The following is a 24,694-nucleotide window of genomic DNA, read 5'->3' on the forward strand; positions in this document are numbered from 1 at the left end:
AAAAAAAAAAAAAAAAAAGTGCAGATTAAATGCAGCCCTCCCACCCCCCCGGAACCTATAGTTTCAGGATTTTTGGTTGTGTTTTGTAACAGTTTTTAATTTTTACACCAGTGGTGATGTTGGAGGAGTAATGAAGGCTAGCTGTCATGGAGAACACAGTTGTGCACTCTCCCTAGGTCTAAGAGAGCAGGCTGTAAGGCAGTCTGTCTTTATTCTGCAGGGCTCTCGTCCCAGTCACCAACACAGCAAACCCAGTAGAGCGTTACCACAGCCCCGCTACATTTCCTGAAAGAACAGCAGGTGCCTCGCACCTTTTGCTTCCAAATGCAACTCCACCGAAAGAAGAAAAGAAAGACAATAAAGGATAATAAAGACCAAATCAAGGACAACAAGGGAAGGTCAGTGCCCTTTCCTGGGCCCAACCAGCATTTCCAGTTTCCTGCTGTCTTCTGGTCCTCCTGGGTATCCATCCGGTCCTGTGTGGGCTCCTCTGGCCTCTCCAAAGGCCTCTTTGAAAGGCTCCTCCATGTCTCCCTCTGCCCCACTCCAGTCTCTTCATTTGAGGCGCTGAGTCACATTGGCCAGGGCAACTGCAAAGGCCTGCACGGCTGAGAAGGGGTACTGGAAGTCTAGAATGTAGGCATTGCCATCAATCCGTCCAAACTGCATCACCTGGTGGAGGGTAGGGAGGAAAGGAGAACAAGGTGGGAAAGAGGACAACTAGGTCTGGCCCGGCTCCAGGCAGAAGCAGACAATTAGATGTTTTTGCCAACAAATGTCACTCTGAATCCGATGAAACTTCTACATAACCATAAGTTTGTAAGAAACAAGGGACAGGCTGGGCATGGTAGCTCAGGCCTGTAATCCCAGTATTTTGGGAGGCTGAGGCAGGAGAATCACTTGAGGCCAAGGCTTTGAGACCAGCCTGGGCAGCATAGCAAGACCCTGTCTCTCAAAAAAAATTAGTGCTGGGCTCGGTGGGTCAGCCTGTAATCCCGTGCTTTGGGAGGCTGAGGTGATTGGACTGCCTGAGCCCATGGGTTCAAGACCCGCCTGGGCAACTTACCGAGGCCTCATCTCCACAATAAATAAAAAAATCAGCCGGGCATGGTAGCGCACACCTGTAGTTCCAGCTACTTTGAAGGCTCAGGCGGAAGGATCGTTGGAGCCCAGCGGGTCGAGGTTGCGATGGCCGGGAGTGTGCCACTGCACTCCAGTCTGGGTGACAGAGTGAGACTCCAACTCAAAAAAAAAAAAAAAAAAAAATTAAATAAAAAAAAATTAGTTGGGCCTGGTAGCGTGCACCTATTGTCCCAGCTACTCAGGAGGATGAGGTGGGAGGATTGCTTGAACCCAAGAGTTCGAGGTTATAGTGAGCTACAATTGTGCCCTTGTACTCCAGCCTGGGTGAGAGGGTGAGACTCTCTTAAAAAAAAATAAATAAAAGGAGCCAGGCTCGGTGGCTCAGCCTGACATCCCGTGCTTTGGGAGGCTGAGGTGAGTCGACTGCCTGAGCCCGTGGGTTCAAGACCCACCTGGGCAAATTGGTGAGACCTCATCTCTACAATAAATAAAAAATAATTAGCCAGGCATGGTAGCACGTGCCTGTAGTTCCAGCTACTTGGAAGGCTGAGGCAGGAGAATCACCAGAGCCCAGCAGGTCGAGGCTGCGGTGGCTGGGAGCGACCACTGCACTCCAGTCTGGGTGACAGAGTGAGACTCCAACTCGAAAAATAAATAAATAAAAGGGACAGAGGAACATGTTAAACAACACAATGGGCAGCAAATGAGCAAGATTCAGAATGTGGAGAGCTCTCCAGGCCAAGCAAGGTGGCTTCCTCACCAAGGAATGGGGAGTGGAAGAAAAGGAGGAAGCAGCAGCAATAGGCCAGGGGCGGCCCTAGAGGAGACTTGGTACTGCTACTGTCCAGTGTCCCTCCCTGGAGAAGAGCTCCCAGCTGCCTGCCCCCACACACCCCCTCCCCACTCTGCTCCCTTGTCATCCCACCATTTCCTATGGCCATAGCCCATCAGGTCACAATGCCACCTGCGTCACACAGCTTGTGCTTGACTGTCTCCAGTCCCTGACCTCTGTGATCCACGGCAGCAGGGTTTCCTCCATCCTCCTTACTACCCTCACTCTAGTGCTATGGCAGGGGCCAACTCACTTCCTATGCAGGCTGATAAGAAGTGCTTCAGGCTTTGTGGCCCACTCAGTCTTCGCCACAACTCTCCAACTCTGCTGTTTTTGGATGCAAAGCAGCTGTGAATAATAGTGAGGTGAACAGAGATGGCTGTGTTCTAGTAAAACTTTACAGAAAGAGGCAGCCAGCCAGACGGGCCCATGGGCCAGCCTGCCTACCTCTGGTTTAGAGAATCGCCAAGCACACAGCTGGCACTTAAATACTTGTTGAATGAATTAATAAACATGTTAACTTAAGTATGAGAAAGGAAGGGAATGTGCAAGACGGTGAAGAAGGGAAGCCAGACAGCAGGACTGAGCAGCCACTCATGGTTGGAGCAGGAAGAACTGAGGAGGTACCCGGCAGTGCTCAGCTCCATCAGGAGGAGGCTTATGTTCTAACACAGAATTGGGGAATGACTCCGTAATAAATGCAGAGAAATAAGCAAACAGGCAAAAACCAGACAATTAATAGTCTAGGAAAAAGAACACTACACAAAAAAGGAAACGTCGCTCAGCCATGAGACATGGCTCAGCTGTGAGTCCCGTTCTTTAGCCTAACATGGTCCCTGATGGCTGCTGACTGAACTGGGCAGAGGAGAAGGGGAGTACTGGGGCTGTAGGGGGAGGGAGGGCAGGGGAAGAAGCCAGTCCTCACGTCCTTCAGGAGAGAGTCACCACCTGATGCCAAAGTCGGAAAAGTTAGGGAACAAAGTACAAACATGTTCTTTATAAACATGATGGCAAATACCAGAAAAAAAGAGAATTGGGAGCACCTACCTTGGGAGGTGGATGGGCAGGGCCTGCTCCATTTCCTCAGGGGTCTCACAGAATTGTCAGACATAACATACTCAGTACATGCAATATTTGGATTAAAAATGGGTAGAAGATAACAGTGGGTCACTGACTCACAATCTGTCAGCTCTATCAGAGAGGTGTTTGGCTGTTTCCCACATTTCCCATTTAGCCTTTTGAAAAATGCTCCTCAGAGCCCAAAGCACTGGCACCTCCCACCCCACAGCTACAGCGCCTGCAGCCCTAGGTCTCACCTGCCGCCCCTCCAACTCGATCTGGAAATTCTTGGCTGACTCCTGGGTTACCCGTCCCGCGAAGTCCAGCTGATACACCTGGGTGGCCTCGTTCCACAGTGGCTGCTTGTTGGCCATCACGTACACGAAGCCCTGGCTGCCCAGCCGCCCATCCTCCTTCTCGCTGGCCCGCCGGCACTTGGACTCCTCTAGCTCGCTGGCAGTACGCAGGGTCCTCTTGCTCTTCCAGCCCTTCTTGCTGCCCTGGCTCTGGTTCATTAGCTCGTCCCCACTGATGAACAGCTCGGGCTCGCTCTCAGAGCTATCCTGGAACTCATTCGTCTTGTTCAGCTTCTTGGACTTCAGCTGGTCTTTCTGACTCTTCACTTTCTTCTTCTCTCTACCCAGGCGGGGGCTGGAGATAAGTGAATTAAAGTCACTCAGAGCCCTTGCCTCCTTCTTCACCTTGCCCTCAGTGATGGCCTGAACATTTCCTTCCTCCGCGCGGCTGTCCAGGCGCTTCCGATTCTTCTTCCCAAATTTTTCTGTCCGCTGGGGGACCGGGCTTTCAGTCAGGGAGAGGACTTCTTGGAAGTTGTCTGCAGTCTCGACCATCACCTCTGTGCCCATGTGGCTCTGGAGATCAGCAGGCGGTGGGGACACAAGGGGCTTCTCCACCACCAAGTGTGGCTTGGCGGGGAGAGTGGTCTGGGGGTTCTGCACGGGGGGGCAGGCGCTGTAGGAACTCCATGGATGCAAGGCGACAGGTGGCAGCTGTAAACTCGAGCACGTGCTGCTTCCTGGGTACATGGGGGGCAGGGTGCAGTAGGAAAGGCTGGGTGGGTACACTGGCTGGAGGACGACGGCAGGCTCCTGTTGTGCAAACGGTGTGGGGGACAGGGCGTCTTTGGGAGAGCAGGGAGCCTGCACTCCGGGCAGAGGGGGGTTGTTGTAGCTTCCTGGATACGGCACGCCCATCCCATAGCCTGTCTGGAAAGTGGCAGTAGGGCTGGCGGGAGACTTGGGGGAGATAAAGGGCACTCGGGACACGTCCAGGTGCTGGCCCTGGCCTAGCATCAGAGGGGGCAGCTTTAAGGGGTTGGGCACTGCAGTCTGTGCTGTCCTTTCCTGGGGAACCCAAACGTCCTCACCCAGCACAGGGTCCCACTGATAAGGAGGTGGCCGTTTCATGGTGACAGCAGCTTCGGGCAGTGGGGGGTGCCTCAGAGGCTTCTCCAGCTGACAGTGCTGGGACAGGGCCTCATCCTCCGTAAAGGCCGAGTTGACATAGTCGGTGCGGTCGCGGGCGCTGTCAGGCGGGCTCAGGAGGTTGTAGGAGGACTGGGAGGCCAGCGGGGAGGTGCTGACGGCATGGGTCAGGGCTGTGGGCTGTGAGCCAGGCCCTGCGCCACTGCACTGGCTGCAGGTGTACAGGGTGGGTGGGGGCCGTGCCGGTAGCTGGGCCACTGCCCCCCCAGACCCACCCTTGGGCTTGGCTGGGGGCTGCAGGGGGGCTCGTGGACTGTCAACCAGCTGCGCCATCTTGAGCGCGGCCTCGCGGTTGTTCCTCCGCAGAGTGGCATGGATGAGGATGCTGTCAGGTCTCTGGGAAGCGCCCCGCCCCTGCGTCAGCTGGCTAGCAATTTCGGGATACGGGGGTGGGTCCCCGGTGGGGATGGAGTAGCGAGGGACGGTCAGGCGGTTCAGGGTGGCACTGGTGCAGGGTTGGGGCACCTTCTTCTCAGTGGCTGTGAGCCTCAAGGTGGCGGAACTGCCTGGGCCGGGGAGGGTGTAGGTGTTCTGGGAACATAACATCCGAGTACGAGGCCGGCACACCTCCTCCACATTGCCGCTGCTGTCAAAGGTGGTGATCCGCTCGTAGCCCAGGGGCGTCTGGAAGTGCGCCGGTGTGGGGTAGAGAGAAAAGTCGCCCTTCTTCAGGCACACATCCACTGGGGGCTGCGGTGGCGGCAGAGGGGGCGGGGGTGCTGCTGTGGTGGGCGCGGCGGGGATGGTTCCTGGGTACGGGGGTGGAGGGTTCATCTTTGTTACCTGGACCTCCTGGGGGGCACTGAAGACCACTGCATCCCCCTCAGCTGCCAGCTGTGGCGCTGGTCGCAGGGCCTTGGTTGGCTTCTGCAGGAGCTCATGGTCTCGGTCTCCATGGCCCAACGTGGACAGCTGCATGGGTCCCTGTGGTGGCGGCGGCAGGGACAGCTGAGGGGGGTTCTGAATGATGCGACCCATTTCCACACCTCCAAAAATCACCTGTCCAGGATTGGAGTACCGGTTGGAGACTGGGTAAGGGGTGGCATTGTCACCTGCATGCTCTGCTGCCCCTACGGCTGTCGTCTGGTTGGTCAAGACATCCAGCTGCACGTTCTGATTGGCCAGTAGGGACTGCACTAGCCCTATGCTCTGTGTAGGGGACATAGCTTGAGCAGAGCTGTGGATCGGTGCAATAGGGATATTCACAGTGCAAGGTGGGTTGTTCTCAGGGACGCCAGATGCTCCTGTCACTAGAAGGAAATTAGAAAAAGAAACTGCTTGCAGAACCTGCACTCATTTGGTCCTCTTCTACACACAAAGTACATGTGCTAGGGACTGAGGTGTGTCTGCCTGGGGAACACTGGACTGTTCACACAAGCGTGCTGGGCCCTGCAGGTAGCCAGCAGGGCGCTGTCAGAGCCTTCCAACGAACTAGCTTCAGAACCTTCTGATTGTGGCACCAAGCACCTCAATGGCATCATCACAAACAACAAAACATTTAAAGAAGCTTTTTAAAGATGACATTCATAGAATGCCCATTCTTTTCTGTAGGAAGAAGGCAATGGCACAGGAGGAAACTTCATTGAGCATTCATCATGCCTTGGCCTCTGAGTAGGTTTATTGTGGGCTGGCTAGTGTGGGATATGTCATACAACAGATGTGTGTATGAATCTGCATGTAAATTAAGTTTCTATAAAAATAACAATGTAACATGTAGTAGAGAAACTAATGAAAAGAATCTAGTGAATCTAAGTATCACATGAAGGAGCACTTCCTAATTCATCAGTTTTTGGCATTTCAAACAATATGTAAGGTAGAGCCCCATTGAATAAATCCCTGTAAATACATTCTATGTGTGCACAGTGGGAGTTTAATAGTGTACACACTCGAACTGTGACCTATAGACAGGTGCTGAGAGCTATCGCCTGCACTCCCCTGTTTAAAGTGCCTGCTGAGCCACCTGGCAACTTGGCTTACTAGGTCTATTAGACCACTCTGTGGCACATTCCTCAGAGAAAACTGCCACCAATGCAGAAGTCTGAGGCATGGTGCTAACTAACCAGTACATGGTCAGGAAATATGACTTAGCTATTTGCAAAGGTTGGTTCACTTTCACCAGAATTACATGAAGCCAGTGCATTTCGCCAATGCTAAGCCCACCCTTGATTAAGCTAAGCAAACCCTCCCTACCTTCCCTGGGGTCCTCTGGTGAGACATAACTACCCCCTGGCTGCACAAATATGGGTCTGTGTCAAGTTTCCTGTTATTCTTGTTCAGATTCCTCTTCCAGATGTTCTCTCATCTGTATGGAATATTGACTCAGGCATCTTCCCCTTTAAAGGAGAAGAGTCTCTTTGTTGAGTTGCCATCATTAAATGCAAGCCCTGAGACAACATGATCCCTTTCTCACCAGGAACCACAGACAGGAATGGCAACAGCAGCAACAGCTGAACACTGACTGGAACGAGTGCTATTAGCTGCATTTTGGGAGAGCAGTGAGGGCATTTTTATGGAGAAAGTATAAGATACATTCCTAAATCCAAGACTCTGAAATAGCAGGGGATCTTCTAGGAAGCTCAGGTATGTGGGTAATGATGTGGCGGCCGCAAACCTTGCCTACTAGGACTGCATTAGTCTAGAACATTTGCTCCATCTATGTGGGAGATGAATACCATCAGAGCACCAAGATGGCCACGTCAGAAAGCACATTAGAAATCAGTTTTCAGGTAAAAAGCCTGGCTGAGAGAAGGTGAACAACTTCCCCAAGTTCAGGGCCCAAGTGAAAAGCAGGCCCAAGCAGGAATGTGTGTCCCTCCATGTCTCCCTGCTAGGACCAACCCTGTTGGGCATGGATGTCCAGACACTGGAGAAGTCATGGCCTACATTGGGGTTCCTCTGGTTCAGAAATCAGGGACTTCCAGAGCCTTGCTTGGTTATAATTAGAGGAGTCTGTGTCTATGAAATCACTGTGAACTTTTACTTAAAAAGTGAATAACCCTCAAGTAACTGAGAATAGTTACATGTAACTAATTGGCAGACTAATTAGAAATCATTTTATTCTATTCATCAAAATGGGATCCTTTAAGGACCCCTCCCCCACAACGGGAAGTGCTTACATTAACGTAAGATGCTATAGATGCAGATATTTACCATTTGTAAACTGGAATTTAAAAACCATGTACCAGATTTTACCTTTGACTCAGGTCAGACCTCTGCACACTGAGACATGCACTACACAGTGGGAGAGAGGTGTTCACATGCCAAGGCCTTGCGTCCTGGAGCCGGGGCACCCCAGGAACACTGAGTGAGGCACTCACTAAGCAGGGACTGAAAGGATGAAGGCTAGGTAGACCCACGAGACTGGGCTGCAGCTCTGATTTCAGTCAGTCCTGACCCATCCCGCTAACTTATCTTTATTGAGGTACATGACTAAGAGGGCTACTGTGAGGACAAAATGAGATGTTAGAAGTGCTTGAGGAACATGAGGCATCACTGCCATCTCAGCCATCCATGCTCTGGCAGCTTCTCTCTTCCCCAAACTGGTGCCAATCTGTGACCTTTGTCCTGGGATATGCCACCACATCTACTAACCTTACAGAAGCAGGTATACTTTTTCCAGACCCAGGTAGCAGGCTGTCATCCTCAATAACTCACTACTCTGTACCCCTTGCATGATCCGCAGAGAGAGGGAACATGACAAACAAGTCGATATATGTGAACACACCTGGTAAATCATCTTCATCTTCACTGAAAACATTAGGGTTGAAGACAGGTAAATTAATATAGTCCATGGAGATTTTCCGAACCTCTGGGAGATAGATGGTCATCTGTCGTGGCTGGAGGTGCAGGAGGCTGGTTTTATAGATTACTGGTAGGGAGGGAGAAGGGCACAGTTAACAGAGACACACCAGAGGACAGCTGGACTGTCAATAGCTCATGGGAAGATAAATAGAGGGCTGTGGTCTTTCTACCAGTAGAAAACAGATCTGTGTAGGCAGAACTGAGAGTCTGAGTGAGTGCTTTACCTCTCTCTGGCACTCAACATGGCCACACCAACCATGGTTATAGATTCGGTGACAGCAAATTCCTGGCCTAGTTCAGCCTCTCTGCCAATGGCTTGTCTATAGAACTACAAATTTGGTTGTTTTTGTGTTTTGAGTTGGAGTCTCACTCTGTCACCCAGATTGGAAAGCTGTGGCACACTCATGGCCACCCTAGCACTGACCTGCTGGGTGCCGGCAATCCTTCTACCTCAGCCATGCAAGTAGCTGGAACAGGCACGTGCTACCATGCCCCGCTAATTTTTTATTTGTTGTAGAGATGAGGTCTCGCCAAGTTGCCTGGGCTGGTCTCGAACCCGCAGGCTCAGGTAATCTACTTGCCTCAGTCTCCCAAAGTGCTGGGATTACAGGCTGAGTCACTGAGCCCGGCCAGAACTACAAATTTGAAATATTAAAAACGTATCTTAGACTTAAATTTTTTTATTAGAATAAACTAGGGTATGAAAAATATGTATTTCAAAAATTTCACTTGCAATCAGAAGGATAATTTAGTAGAAACAGTTGTGACAACCAGAGTGCCAAGCTTGTGGGAATCTTGGCAATCAAGAAGCTGCTTGAAAACCACTTGGAGATGGGGGGTGTCATGATATCATGCAGTAATAAAATGCTGCTTCATTCAGGGTTGGAGTCTTACTTTACTGACTTTTAACTTCAATCTAATGATCAGGGTAGAGATTTACAGGGGACTTCCATGTAGTTTTTTTAAACACTAAGATTTAATTTGTTTGAGTGCATTGAGAAGGCCTAGGTTGCAACTAATATATTAGAGACAAAGTAAGTTTCAAAATAATAAATCTGCATTTAAGTTCCACAGTAAGTTGAAATCAGGATGAAGTTGCCCTATCAATTTTCCCTTATGTCTGCACCTCCTTCCTGTGAGACATGTAGACCCAAGCTTCCTTATTCCATCTCCACACTGCCACTCACATGCCCTGCAACATGATGAGCCACTGAGGCCTTCTTTGTTAAAGCATCTTTGCAGGCTTGGCGTGTACACTGGTGTGGCCCGAGGTGACTTTTCCTACCCAATATGCTAAGGAAAGACCTTACTCATGCGTTCATATGTCTTGTTCACAATAGAAAAACGATGTGAATTTAGGTTTAAAAGTTCTCTACGACTTAAGAATTAATGCATTAAAGTGCTATGCTTTGCCCTTCAGAATGGCAAAGAGCAATAAAACTAAAAATCCCAGGAAGGGTTAGAAAAATAATACCAGGATGCTTCCAGGGAAGAAAAATAGGTGCCTGGTGGTGAGGATAAGAGAAAGTTTACTGTGTAATCTTCTAAATCCTTTCTTTTTTTTGAGTTGGAGTCTCTCTCTGTTGCTCAGGCTGTAGTGCAGTGGCATGCTCACAGCCACCCCCAGCATCGACCTGCTAGGCTCAGATAATCCTTCTGCCTCAGCCTTCCAAGTAGCCGGAACTACCAATTTAGTGTAGAGGTGAGTTCTCGCCAAGTTGCCCGGGCTGGTCTTGAATCTATGGGCTTAGGCAATCCAATCACTTGACCTCCCTAAATCTTTTGAATTTTGAATCTATTATGTATTTTTAAAATTAAGAAATACCAAAAGTTAAAAATAAAACATTTCACGGGTCAGACCATTCTAATTAAAGGAAACAAACTGCCCAACATGGGGAACAGCACTTACTTTTTATTTCCACTAGAGTGTCATACACTGTCTTTGAAAAGACTGTGTAATAGAGCCCTACATGTATCACACCTTCTAGAATCTAAGACTTACTTTCTTTTCTCTAGTAGAATCAAATGGAAATTTTCTTTTGGCCTGACAAGAGTAACTATGAACCAAAAGGCTCTTTTTCAAAAGATCAATGATTAGAACAATTCCACTGCTGTCCTACAAAAAGCTTTTGTTGCAGGCATTTGATCTGCTCATGCTGGGGCAGTGTGTGCCTAACAGGCTCTCACGCGCGCCCTCATTTTAAGGTCTTGATTGGCTTATGTGTGGATCTACTCAACATCCAAGAAATAAGGGCAGAAGGAAAGGATCCGTCAAGTAAATTCTCACTTCTACTCTCTTTTTCAATATTTACTTTAGGCAGATGGCTAAGTTCTCAGCTTACTGATGTGAGAATAATCATGATATTCAAAGAATGGTTATTGAAAATCAACCACATCCACCGATAGGGCACTGATAAATAACTGAACAACAGGCTTTTGTGGTCATCAGAGAGGTTCCAGGTTGCTGAAAATATAAGAGCTTTCTTTGTACGATGCATAGCGATGGTCTATTGTTCTTTCCTAAAATAGTTTTATGTTTTACTTTTATACCTCTTTTTCTCTGAGCTGAGAAACTTCAAATGCAACACTACTTAATGAATCTCTAAAGATGCATACATAGCAACAGGTCTTTTTAACATCTGATTTGCAAGAATAATTTATTTGAAAGAATCTGTGAATGAAACTCTTATAGGTAGATCTGGATTTTTTCACAAACCATTTTGAGCAGGCTACAAAGAGTACATTCGAGATAGAGGCCATGGCCCCACCTAGCTGAGGTGGCCTTGCAGAGAGACGTGTACAGAGTAATCCGATGAGGCAACCTAGGAAGGCAGGGGAGCAACATGGCTCCTCAACCAGAAGGGGATCGACCCAGTAGAGGAAGTCACTTTGAAAAGGATCTTTTTGTAGTTTCATTTTCTCATCATCTCTGAGGAAATCACTACTCATGTGGGTAGGAGTACAAGTCAGAATGCAATTTCTGAATTCTGGCCCAGCTTTGCACTCCCTTGGCTAAGCTTACCTCTATGTTTCAAACTTGTCAAAGACAAGCTATTTATCTGGTACTGAGAAATAAAATTTATAAATATTTACCACTAAGAACTGAACTAACAGTCAACCAGCTTCTTACAGTCTTAATGTTTTCCTCTCCAATTCTTCAGAAGGAGTTTCTTTTGAGTGATATTCTAATTTTTGTGAAGCCATACAGCGGCTAGAGTCAAAGTTTGGAGGTAACACAATCAGTTCTTGGCTGTCTTAAAAGCTCCTCATCTATGTTAGGTCACTGAGGTTGAAATTGGACTTTGTAGTCTGTTCCAACTGGGACAGTGAGAGGAAAGTATGTGGTTCTTACCTGCACCGAGGTTGGTTGGCAGGAAAGCAGCCAAGCCCACAATCTTAAATTTGGTTCCCCAAATATTAGACGTGACCTGAGCAAGGTAGTTGTGCTATGGGGGAAAAAAAGAAAAAGGAAGAATCACAACCTAGTTCCATACTTTCTACTGGTCACTCAGTAAGAATGCTAGCACTTATTGCTTAAAAAGTCACAAGTGTGTACTGCCAGAAACATCCATTACCTGACTCATTTTACTATTTGCAAGATCAGAAGTTCACTAGAGCATGTCAGACACCCAATTTTGAATGGGGGTACACTAAGCTGAGCAAGGGGGTGGGGCGTGTTTGAGTGTGTCCACATGTGTGGTTTCAAGAGGCCACCAAAGTAATTTGAATACATTTTCTTCAGCTCTCCTCCCCCATCACTGAACTAAAAAGGGTACCTAACTCTAAATTCATTTTTATTCTCAGTCTTTCTCCTGGAAACATCAGTTGCATTGATACCATTATGTTCTGAAACTACCCAGTTATCTGTCTACTCATTCAATTAAATTTTTAATGAGTGTGTGTGTGCATGTGCAAGGGAAAAATAAAGATGGACAAAATATAGCTCCTCAAGAAGCTTATAATTAATGGAGGAGACAGGTTTATAAAGATTTGTATACAAAGAAGCCACCAAGAAATGTGATGGGGGAATTATATACCAGATGTTTTGGCTGAGCCCTGGCAGGAAGCCCTCCTGGCAGAGATGGTGCTGGAGCTCCACAGGGAGGGATGGGGACAGAAACAAGAACGAGAAGATAGAACAGGTGACCCAGGCAGAGCAGGGTGCAGGGCAGGGTTGTGGTAGGTGTGGCTACAGCACCTGGAGGGGGAGGAAGTTTTGGAAGGGCCGTGAGGGAAAGTCTGGCAGGGCCAGACTGTGGGGGCTGTGACAGGGGTGAAAGCGTTTTCTCCCATACCCACTGTGGGATCAAGACTGACTGGGCGGGGGGTGCACAGGCGAAATGTGGACACATTTCTGCCAGAACGCCACCTGAGGACAGTTTCTGTGGCAGCAGGGCAGCCTGTGGAATATGAAGCAGAGCCCAGGCAGTGGTGGGCAGACAGGGAAGGAGAAGGGCCCCCAGGCATAGCCACTAGTGAGAAGGGGAGAGTGGTGTGGCAGCTGTGTGCTCCTACCTGAGTGATATCTTCAAAAGGAAACTCTCTCCGGGCCAGGCTGGGCGAGCCGACCGAAGGCTTGCGCAGGGGCAGCCGGGGAGACCGCGAGGGCTCCTGAGCAGCCCGGGGCAGCTTGGGAGACTTGCGGGCCTCAATGCTGATCCTGGGGAGGCAAGGCCAGGAGGGTCAGGCTCCTGTGGTGGGCAAGGCAAGCACTACCCTGACTCCGCACTCCTCTTCCCTTTCTAACCCGGCAGCTGAGGTCAGGTCCTCAGTGGCCAGTGCTCTAATTTAACAACACTCTCCCCTGCTTTTGCTTTATGAACATTAGGAAAGAAGGACAGTTATATGCTGAATAATATACATTTAAGTTTTTGAGAACCTGGGTGTGGGGGCATGCATCTGTAGTCCCAGCTACTCAGGAGACCGAGGCAGAAGGATTGCTTGAGCACCAGAATTCAAGGCTAGCCAGGGCAGCACAGCAAGACCTCACCTCAAAAACATGTATATATAGAGAGATGAGATCAAGTGATTCATTTGTAAGGAAGTTCAAAGAATTAACCGTCTTTTGCTCTCTGCTGACTTAGAGTAAATTTGGAAATGGCCTTCTGCCAGGTGTTTGCACAATCAGTCCTTGGAAAATGGCAGGCGGGAAGAGTCATTTATCACCCTAAGGCCACAATTAGTTTTATAATTTATTTTATGACAGTTTAAATTTTGATTTGTCTAGCATTTCATTACCTGTAATATTTAAAGCAAATCTGAATCTAAAGTTTTTTGGCTGCCTTTTGATCCCATGATATAGCTCTGCTCCTTAGTCTCTTTATTTATAAAATGGAGATACATGTGTTCAGTGCCAGCCTATCCCAAAGAGAATTATACAAATGAATATGGTAAGTTTTACATCATTCTATGAAAAAAAATGCATTCAGCTTGTGAACCTGATAAGAAATTTCAGGTTCCTGAGGAATGGGAGTAGATTAAAGCCATGAGCTAGGACAATTAGCCTGGCTGCTGTGTAGAGAGGTTTCAAGTGAGGAAAGGATAGGGGGAAGAAGGACCAGCCACAGAAGCACAGCAACCTTATAAGGACTTTTATAGGCTAAGGATTTACTTGTATATATTAAATGTCCTCTGTTTAAGTAATGGAAAAAGCCAAAACACTGTGAAGTATAGGATAGTTTATAATTTTGTGTGCAGTTTTAACAAGCATTAGAATAAATAATAAAAATAAATTGATCAGATTGTTGGAACAATTGAATATTTACATATAAAAATGAATCATTTACCCCTAATTCATACCAAATACAAAAATTAATCTGGATGTAAAGTTACTCTTTACATCCAGATATAAGTTTAAAAGCTAAAACTTGGGGCGGGCTCAGTGGCTCAGCCTGTAATCCCGCACCTTGGGAGGCTGAGGTGAGTGAATTGCCTGAGCCCACGGGTTCGAGACCCGCCTGGGCAACTTGGCGAGACCTCATCTCTACAATAAATTTTAAAAATTAGCCGGGCGTGGTAGCGCACGCCTGTAGTTTCAGCTACTTGGAAGGCTGAGGCGGAAGGATCGCCGGAGCCCAGCAGGTCGAGGCTGCAGGTTGAGGCTGCAGTGGCCGGGAGCAGCCACTGCACTCCAGTCTGGGTGACAGAGTGAGACTCCAACTCATAAAAAAAAAAAAAAGCTAAAACTCTAAAGCTGCTGGAAGAGAACTGAAGAACATCTTTGTGGCCTTAGGGCAGAAAAAGATTTCCTAAACAGGATACAGAAAGCATGAGCCAAAAAAGAAGAATTTCACAAATTGCACTATATGGCAAAACATATAGCTGTCAAAGTACTCAAATCTAGAACACAAAGAATGAATTCTTCTAACTCAGTAAGAAAAACAGCCCAATACAAAATGGGCCAAAGACTTGTGTGCTTCACAAAAGAAGATAGCCAAATGGCCAACAAACATATAGAGAGGTATTAAGCATCATCAATCACTGAGGATTTTAAAATTAAAGTAAAATGAGATACCGCTACATAGCTACCAGAATGGGTACAATTATTTTTAAAGAATAACAGGACAGCTGTAGATGAGAATGGACACAGTGGGAACTCTTGTGGAAACTGCTGGTGGGAATTTAAACTGGGACAGCCACCTTGGAATATGCCTGGCAGCATCTATCAAAGTTTACTATCTAACCCATGACCCTGAAACTCCCTTTGGAAGTGTATACCGAAGAGAAATGAGTGCACATATTCACAAAAAGACTTCTATAAGAAGGCTTATGGCCTGGGTTCGGTGGGTCAGCCTGTAATAATCCCAGCACTTTGGGAGGCTGAAGCGAGAGGATTGCCTGAGCCTATGGATTCGATACCAGCCCAGGCAACTTGGTGAGACCTCGTCTCTACAATAAATAAAAAAAATTCGCTGGACATGGTAGCACGCGCCTGTAGTTCCAGCTACTTGGAAGGCTGAGGTAGAAGGATAGCTGGCCCTCAGCAGGTCGATGCTGGGGTGACCGTGAGTATGCTACTGCACTCCAGCTTGGGCGACAGAGACTTCAACTCAAAAAAAAAAGAAAGCTTATAATGGATTTATGAATAATGGCCCCAGACTGGAAACTATCAAATATCCACTGACTGGCAAACAGAGTAAACAAATTACAGTATATTCATTACAATGGAATATCATGGAGCAATAAAGAAAAACAAACTACTGTTACACACAACATGGATGAATCTCAAAATCATTATGTTGAGAAAAAAAAGTCAGATACAAAGAGTTTGTTTGACTCCATTTATATGGAGCTCAAGAATAAGTAAAACTAACCTGAGAGCAGAAGTCAGAATAGTGATTAATTTTTAGAGAGTGATAGCAAATGGAAGGAGCACAAGGGGACTTTCTGGGATGATACACACTCATTATCTTGAACTAGGTGGGGACACACTGGCACAGGACCTGCACGATGAGCTAGGTGTTGAAGATTTGGGCATGTGTGTATCCATATGTAACGTATACCTTAATTTTGCAGGGCATCAGAAAAAACAAACTACTACGGAATTAAAATTAGAAGAGACCTTAGTGAATCATGTCAGTGGTCTATCCACTGACATCTACAGATAAGGAAACTCCTCTCTGTCCAAGGTCCCACAGTGGAAGAAGGTGGTGGTCTCATTTACCAACCACAAGCCCTTCAATGTGTTCTTAGTTTTCTGCCTTTAGGACAAACTCTTAGGATGTATTTTTAAAAATTGACTATTAGTTTCCTAATGACAGCACTATAGGCATTTAATTTGACAATCTCTTTAACACATTACATCCACTGTAAACCCTTTTTTCCCCCTTTTCTCAAACTAGAAGAAAAAACAAGTAAGCCAAGAAGTTATGGCTACCCTTATGCTACCCACCATCACTGCTAACCTCTAGAGAAAGCTCAGGAAACTTCCTAATGAGTGTCTATCTCAAAAAGGAAAAAACAAAGAAAAGCTGTAATTATTGCAGGCAGAATCTTCCAGAAGGGTAAGGATGTTGCTCTTGCTGTACTATTCTGGCGTCAGCATCAATGGGATACTGTTGTGGGCACACAAACATGTTCAGAAACACAAAAAAGGGCAAACACCCCCAAAGACAGAAATTACCTTGGGAGCTTGGGTGATTTGCTAGCTCTGGAGATTTTGGGAGATTTCTTGGCAGCCCAGTCATCACTCAGCTCAATGTCACTGGAGTCTGAGCAGTTGCAGCTGTCGATCACAGAAGAAATCAGACTGTTCCCATAGATTTCATCTGGAAAGAGACCAACCAGCAAATTTAAGGGAAGTTATGTCAATTAGCCCCTAATGATGATCATTATATAAACTAAAAGATGGACTGACTCTAGAGGCTGTCTTTTCAAACCTAGAGGTTGCAACAGAAAGCAGCTTAGCACTGTTTTTTCTTTTACATTTTTGTGCCATTGTATTTTCTAAGCAGAAGTAGGCAATTACCTCTACTGTTGTCAAAATGGGCATGGTATTATAATGCCTCTAGGGATGTTCAAAATAGTCTGACACTGTCTGCCAAAAGCTGAAACCCAAATGGTTATGCTGTTGTGCCTCACGACATACAGACTTTCAGGTGGCCTGGAACCCAGACTGAGCGAAGGGCTGCTGACTCTCTGACTTCCCCAATAAACCTGCTCCTGATCTGGGAAGTCCCTTGCTTGTGCCGGGTCGGTTTGGGCTAGAGTTCTGACAGAGCTTGGTCTATTTCAAGGTCTCCCAGCATTGCGCTATTCCCACAGGGCTGGCTGGTGGTGAGGGCTTGGCTATTCCGCTTGGTGGAGCTGCCTGCCTGCCTGGAGCAATGGCTGAAGGAGACCTGTGCAATAGGAACTTTCTCTAGGTTCTTCTGAGGGTATCCTGTATGAGAGCCACTCAGGACAACTTTGCCAACTGGTCATCAGGCAGAAGATTAGAGGTTCCAAAGCAGAAGACCAGACGGCATACAGACAGTGGGGCAACTCTAAGATTGCAGAACAGACAACGCTCATCCTCCTTGGAATTTCTTCTCCCTAGCTGCTCCTCCTTACCACCCCACCCACCCCACCCCACCACACCTCTTCATGACCCAAACACCCCAGCCCCTGCTCTAAGTCTGCCCTCAATGCGAGTACCCCATTTTTCCAAATTACTTTGTTTTACTAACTAAAACATCATTCCTTCAAGGCCCCAAGAGCCTTGCCAGGTAATAAAAAAGCTGAATCATTCAATCACAATGAAATAATTTACAGATTATGGGTGATTTTACTGTTCAGAAGGGCTGCTTACACTTTAAAGAATGAGTTTTTAAGTCCAAACCAATCTTGAAGTTTCAGAGCCTCTCTGAGGTGGAGCAGCAGGGCAGGCTACATGCAAAGGAGGCTGGTGTCCTTTGTGTCACCCGCATCAGACCTTTCTTAGTTACTGAATCAGAGGCACGGGTCAGGGTCCACCAAGTACAATAGTATGTGTTTGAGTTCAATCAGGTAAAGAAGGCATAATTCACATGCCCTGAGCAGTGCTTTCTATGATTTAATTTACGAGTCACTGGGTCAGAGGATGTCTAACTGTGATTCAACACACATATATATAAGCCCACAGAAAACGTCCATGTATGCATGACCCAACCTGAGGAAATCCAATTAGGAATCACCCACCCAGCTCCTGACTCACTCATCAATGCCAAGGTTCCTCAAATGTTATGCCCCATCACTTCCTTGTTTCCCTTTACTCATAACTACTATTTTTTAGCAACAAAATCTCTACTATTTATTTATTTATTTTAAAAAACATTTTAAAGATGTGGGGTACAATTCAGAATTAGGTACATAAGTGGACATCATACAGGTCAAGTTTGGGTTTCCCTTTGGTTTCCACTTTGTTTGGTTTGCGATCAGGTACCCTTACTGATGTATAACTATTTTATCATCTGTCTCTCCAACTAATACAAACTCCACACGGGAAGGAAAGTTGGGCCTGGATTAGAATAATCTCTGGGACTTCATAAATACTTCCTAAAAGAATAAATGAGATTTAAGAGATAGCATGAGAAAAAGAATGTTGTTTTCTGAAAATATGCCCTGAGTCTTGTTTGTTCAGTGTCACACCTCCACATGTATAGGCACTGTCACTCTGTTGCTTGTCATCAGCACAACTAGAAATTCAGTGCATGACATTAGGTTGATATTTGGGGAGCACAGGGTGGTGGTTGGGTATACTTCATGCTACTAGAGACTCCATGTCATCAATTTATCATGGAAACTCTGGAACAAGTATCCAAGTTGTAGAAAAATGTAAGCTAAGATTGGTCCTTGAGAACCTTCACATTCCAATTTTGTCAGTTTTCAAGACTCTGCTCATTTCTTCTGAGTTGAAGGTCTGTTGAAACCGAGGAGATGGCCCTGATGATGTTTGAATCACCTTTAGGGTCACTTTTCCCTTCTCTTGAAGAATAGTGCATGCTAGGGACCAAATGGCTCTATCACCCCACCCTGGCAAATCCAAGTGCAACAGCTTTCTTTCACTTCACCTTGTTTCTATCCACTTAGGTTCAAACTGGCAGTGTTTCTACTTCTATAATCTCACAGTTCTTTAATACATGACAGTCCAGACACCCCTTGGTGTTCTCTTCAGAATGTACTTTCTCATTTTTTGCAATATGAGTAGCCTGAAAATGGTCTAACTCTTCAAGTTCTAGACCCTTTTAACTTAACAATTCCTTCCTCAATTCACCTCTCCTTCCACATTTTACTATAAGCAGTCATAAGGAACCAAGCTGCTCCTTCAACACTTTGCTTAGATATCTCAGATGGCCAATGAAATTGCTTGTAAATTCTACTTTCCACAAAACACCAGCAGTTCAAGCCAAATTCTTTGCCACTTTATAACAAGGATCGTGCTTCCTCCAGATTCCAGTAACATGTTCCTCATTTCTGACTGCAACCTCAACAGAAATGCCCTTAACATCCAAATTTCTAACATGCACCTCAAAAACTCTTCCGGTCACTACCCATTACCCAGTTCCAAAGCTTCTTCCACATGTTATTTGTTATAGGAGCACCCACTTCTCAGTAGCAAAATCTGATTAGTCAGTGTTCTCCAGAGAAACAAAACCAATACAGTGTGTGTGTGTGTGTGTGTGTGTGTGTGCACGCGCGCATGTTTATGAAGAGTGAGAAGGCTCAAAATTAGGGTGTCAATATGGTTGTTTCCTGGTGAGGGCTCTCTTCCTGGCCTGCAGCAGCCACCTTCTGGTTGGCTAGCAACGCCATCAGATTAGAACTTCACCCTTAATAGTTTTATTTAACCTGAATCTTCCCTAAAAGCCCTATCTCCAAAAACTGTCACTTTGGGGATTAGGACTTCAACATATGGATTCTGGGGAAGTCACAGTTCAGTCCATAGCAAGCTCCTACTAAAAATTTCAGGCTAGGTGCAGTGGCTCATGCCTGTAATACCAAAACTTTTGAGAGGCTGAGGTGGGAGGATCATTTGAGGCCAGGAGTTTGAGACCAGCCTGGGCAACATGGCCAAACACTGTCACTACAAAAAGTAAAAAAGTTAGCCAAATGTGGTGGTTGTATGCCTATAGCTAGCTAGCTACTCAGGAGGCTGAGGCAGACAGATTGCTTGAGCCCAAAAGTTGGAGGATGCAGTGAGCGAGCTATGACTGTGCCACTACACTCCAGCCTAGGTGACAGAGTGAGATCCTGTCTCTAGAAAGAAAAAAGGAAATTTGTGGCTTTTCACTTAAAAATAAATTACAGCGACTCATGCTGTCTAGTATAAAAATACACACTGGTAATTTTGAGAAATACATTTGTCAAGTCACTCGAACATTTGTAGCGGTGAATTGCAAACTTGGGTATAACGTGAAAATCACCTGGGGAGCCCACAAAATCACATGTTTCTAGGTTCCACCCCAACCCTAATGGATCACAATCTGAAGGGTGAGGCTAGGAACCAGTATTTATTATAAATAAGCATCCCAGATGATTTGCATGGAGATGGCCCATAGACCACATTTGGAGAAACAATGATATGGCAGCTTGAAAGAGTGAATCAGCTTTTCACGATGAGAAATTCCTGACTTCTCAAAGTCTCTTCCTCCTCTGAAACAGTTTTATACCATTCGGGGGGCAACTAGTCACATTTTGCCTTGTGACATATCTTCTATTTTTGTCATGAAAAATTTAAATCTTAACTTTTTAATTGAATTTTTCAAGTGCTTAACTTGCCTAATCACCTGAAAGGGTCTAGAAACTCCTGGAAACCTTGATATTGCTTAACAATCACAGGGACTCAAGTGCCCCACACATCACAGGCACTGATTAAATGTGCTTTACTTTACAGCTTTTAATTATTTTAATTATACAAATAAAAGATCTCATTCCCCAAAGGACTGTTAGCAGCTGAGGCAGTCTGTGTTTGATATGAGCTGATCAACATGAATATGAAGGAAAACAGGCATTTGGGTGGTCAGGTGAGGCTTAGGCAAGCCCGGTCCTTGGGAGGCTGCGGCTTGGGACCCTGCAGCACGCCCTCCTGCCCTCTTCCTCAGTGGGGAACATAAAGCATGCATTGGGAGATGAACCAGCTCTTCACCTGTTACCTTTAACATCTAATCTCAGTGTAGACTGTATGCAATCACATCCGGGGAGGAACCTTAGAGATACTGTCATCAGCAGTGCTGCGGGCTCAGCCTCAGGGCCTGTCCCACAGCCTCCGCCCCAGACTGTCTCTAACCACTGAGGGCTCTTTTCTTCTCCTTTCCCCTGAAGAATGTTTTCCTCTTATGCTAACATCCACCTCTCTCTACTTTTCTCCTGGCACCTTCCCTTCTTCTGGATCATCCCTTCCCTCCCCACCAGGCCCCAATTTTCTACTTGTTTTCTCTGCTCTTGGTACTAGTTCGTCACATGAAGTCAAAAGGTAGAAAAAGCTGACTAATATCTAATTTTGAGAAGGACTGTGTTCCTGTTTCTGATTTCTAACTGGCAAATCAGTGTGTGGATGCTGAGCACTGGCAAAGCAGTGTGTGGATGCTGAGCGAATAAAGAACAGCAGGTGGAGGTAGGCAACCAAGCTCAACACTGGGTGGGTGAATAGGTCGAGGGCCAGCAAGCCCACTGCACTGTGGACTGCGATGACCAGTCACGCTGCGTCATGCGGCCTGAGGGTCGTGCTGAGGGGCCGAAGTTGGTCTAATGGGCGGGAGGGTATATGGAGCAAGGAAGTGGAGGGAGCAAGTATGAACTAATGAAAACAAACCCAATTGCACCCATGCTGCCTAAAGGTCAGCACTTGCCAGGGACTGGGGCACAAAGACCACCTGGTTCTCACCCCCAGGCCCTCAGGATTCAGCTGGGCAGGTGGAGTCTGGAGCACAATGGCTCTGTGTGCTATTCACTCTGTAGGAGGTGACAGGGAAGTCGTCACAGGGAGGTGCAGAATGTTTGGGCTGGCAAGGACTTATGGGTTCACAGATACTGGGTAAACACCAAGTGGTACAAAAAAAGAACAAAGTTCCTTCCCTCTAGAGTCTCACAATCTGGAATCCCAGAGAGGTGTGTAGTGAGCATCTTGAACACATTAACTAAGCAGTGAAAATCAGCACAAGAGAGAGCTTTCAGAAGGATGGGTGATTCATCATGTCAAAATCTTTATGGACAAGCAAAAAAAATTCACTAATAGTCAGCTAAAAAGCAGTTAATAGCAGATTAGTGAGGGACAGGAGTCTGAAGAGTAGGCTGAAGATTTGAAGATTTTAATCGTATCAGCCACTCTGGGAGGGCAGGGACTGATCTCATTATTATTTTCAAATTGTTTCAATAGTATCACATTAAGATACTCACTGAACATTTGACAACTGCAAGAGGAACCTCTCATTCCCAGAAGGCCTGTGCTGCTTCCCCTGGTTCTACTATCCATAGCCCCAACCACCTGATACCTATGGCATATTGCTAAAAACCTACCAGATGGCCAGGCACAGTGGTTCACACCTGTGATCCCAGCACTTAGAGTGGCCAAGGTGAGAAGACTGCCTGAGCCCACGGGGTTCAAGACTAGCTGGGGCAACTTGGTGAGACCTTGTCTCTACAATAAATAAAAAAAATTAGCAGGTGTGGTGGTGCATGCCTATAGTTCCAGCTACTTGGAAGACTGAGGTGGAAGGATCACCTGAGCCCAGCATGTTGAGGTTGCGGTGGCCGTGAACATGCCACTGCATTATAACCTGAGTGACAGAGTGAGACTCCATCTCAAAAAAATTTTTAAAATTTAAAAACCTGCCAGAAAGTACATTCAGAGAACCGTTCACTTCAATAGGATTTTGGAAATGAGTTGCTTGGAGAATGTTTCACACTAGCCACCACAGGCTCACATCTCATAAGCAGTAAGCAAGCATCATCTTTGTCTGGGTTGTAAGGAATAACATCCCACAGCCACATCAGAACAAGGTCCCAGTTCCTCTGGCGAGGGACTCACCTGATTTGCTGTCTGTCCGTGGGTCCATGATGACGAACTCTGGCCGCAGTTTGCTGATGCGCCGCCCTTTGAGGATGGGCACAAGTCCACCCAGATACTCCAGGTAGAGTGTGTAGCACGGGCCACCCACCTCCGGGTCATCCTCTGTGCGCTTCATGGTGCAGTGCAGCCGCTCGTTGCCGGCGGATGGGTAGCTTACAAAGTCTCGCATGTTGTTGGGGTCTGGAATTGGGGGCTAGAAGACATGGGAAGGAAGAAAAGGAAGAGCTAGGACTTGAGAGGGAGAGAGAAGGAGAGGGGGAGAGGGAGAGGGAGAGGGGGAGAGAGAGAGAGAGAAAGAGAGAGAGAGCGCGCGCAAGAGCGAGAGCATGTGTGCAGGAGGGAGGGCAGGCTGGCTAAAAACACTACTGTAGCTCAGGCAGAGTACAGACTGGGAGCTTGGGGAGAGGCTAACCACATGATGTAGAACAGTGACTTGCATAGTGGGGGCCCACTGAAATCTCCTGGGGGCTTAAAAAAAATACCTAAGCTGGGATCCCAGCCCAGACAATTAAACAAGAGTTTCTGGGGGTGGGTCTGGACACCTGCATTTTCTAATACAATCTAATACTCCAGAGTCGAGAACTGCTGGTATAGAACCAATATCATAAGACAACTTGGAAAAAAAAAATCACAACAGATTCCAAAACTCTGATGTTTCAGGAAAAAGTAACCAACAAATTGGTCTGATATTCAGAAGCAGAGATGGAATACACAAAAGAAGCAGAGATGGAATACACACAGAGATGGGGGTTGCAAGGCTAGAGGGAACCCACACTTGACCAGCGCCCTAGAACTGGAGTGAGTGCAATCCCGACTGTCCCCCTAATTAGTATGGAGCAAGCTACTTAACTTCTACAAACTTGTTCCCTGCTTTTTCAAGTGGGAATAATGGCAGCATCTTCCAGGAAGTCAGGAATGGACAAGATAGATTTTTATACAGTACTTGGTGTGAAACCTGGAATACATGAACGCTGAATAAATGGTCACTCCTTTGATCAACAAGGTGACACAGGAGTCAAGCTGGCAACACTGGCTTTGCCATGACATGAGGCACATCTCACACAGACACAGACAATGATCTTTGGGCTGACTGCAGATGGAGACAGGCTTTGGTAGAGAAGCAGACAGGAGCCCTGTGTGCTTACTCTGGCCCACTGGCCCATCTCTCCTGTCTACCCTTCTCTTGGCAAGCAGCAGGGAGCCAGTATAGGTAGGGGCAGGGGAAGAAGGAGCAATGAGCAATGGAGGGCTTTACCTTAATGGTGGGGATGAAGGCGGTGGAGAGGTAGGAGCAGAGGCGGGGGGGCAGGGTCAGCTTGCTGACATCCTTGTCCTCGCGCAGAGTGCTGGCGATGGCCTGCTGACACAGCAGCTGCAGGCTGGACACCCGGTGCTCCACACGGACCACATACAGGGCAGGTCCTGATGCCATCAGCAGCCTTGAGTCCCGGTGGCCCCAGCAGATGGAGATGATGGGGCGCTGTCAGGAAGTGAAGAGAGACGCCGCTTATGCTTTTGCTCTCACGGGAAGTGGAATGAAATAATGCACACTTGTTTCAAGCAAAATAAGGTGAGTTGACAGTTCAGAGAATATTGGCTTAAAAAGCACAATATAGGCCAGGCTCGGTGGCTCAGCCTGTAATCCCGTGCTTTGGGAGGCCGAGGTGAGTGAATTGCTTGAGCCCGCAGGTTGGAGACCCGCCTGGGCAACTTGACGAGACCTCATTTCTACAATAAATCAAAAAAATTAGCCGGGCGTGGTAGTGCACGCCTGTAGTTCCAGCTACTTGGAAGGCTGAGGCAGCAGGATCGCCGGAGCCCAGCAGGTTGAGGCTGTGGTGGCCAGGAGCGTGCCACTGCATTCCTGTCTGGGTGACAGAGTGAGAC

At 47.0% G+C, this 24,694-nt stretch overlaps 1 protein-coding gene across 1 annotated transcript in view; it reads right to left on the bottom strand.

Annotated features, from left to right (window-relative positions):
- Positions 1–82: 82 nt before the first annotated feature.
- The window catches only part of TULP4 (tubby like protein 4), a 103,137-nt gene continuing 78,525 nt past the window's right edge, over positions 83–24,694 (bottom strand). Inside the window, exons 8-15 of the mRNA XM_008048978.1 lie at positions 24,063–24,287; positions 22,766–23,000; positions 16,403–16,547; positions 12,796–12,940; positions 11,633–11,726; positions 8,204–8,347; positions 3,232–5,729; positions 83–672 (exon numbers count right to left, since the gene is read on the bottom strand). Coding sequence (XP_008047169.1) covers positions 556–672; positions 3,232–5,729; positions 8,204–8,347; positions 11,633–11,726; positions 12,796–12,940; positions 16,403–16,547; positions 22,766–23,000; positions 24,063–24,287 — 3,603 coding nt within the window. The 3' untranslated portion in view covers positions 83–555. The remainder of the gene's footprint in view (positions 673–3,231; positions 5,730–8,203; positions 8,348–11,632; positions 11,727–12,795; positions 12,941–16,402; positions 16,548–22,765; positions 23,001–24,062; positions 24,288–24,694) is intronic.

Source organism: Carlito syrichta, unplaced genomic scaffold, assembly GCF_000164805.1.
Source record: "Carlito syrichta isolate Samal-C Ts95f unplaced genomic scaffold, Tarsius_syrichta-2.0.1 Scaffold130390, whole genome shotgun sequence".
In the NCBI taxonomy this organism is placed as follows: Eukaryota; Metazoa; Chordata; class Mammalia; order Primates; family Tarsiidae; genus Carlito; species Carlito syrichta.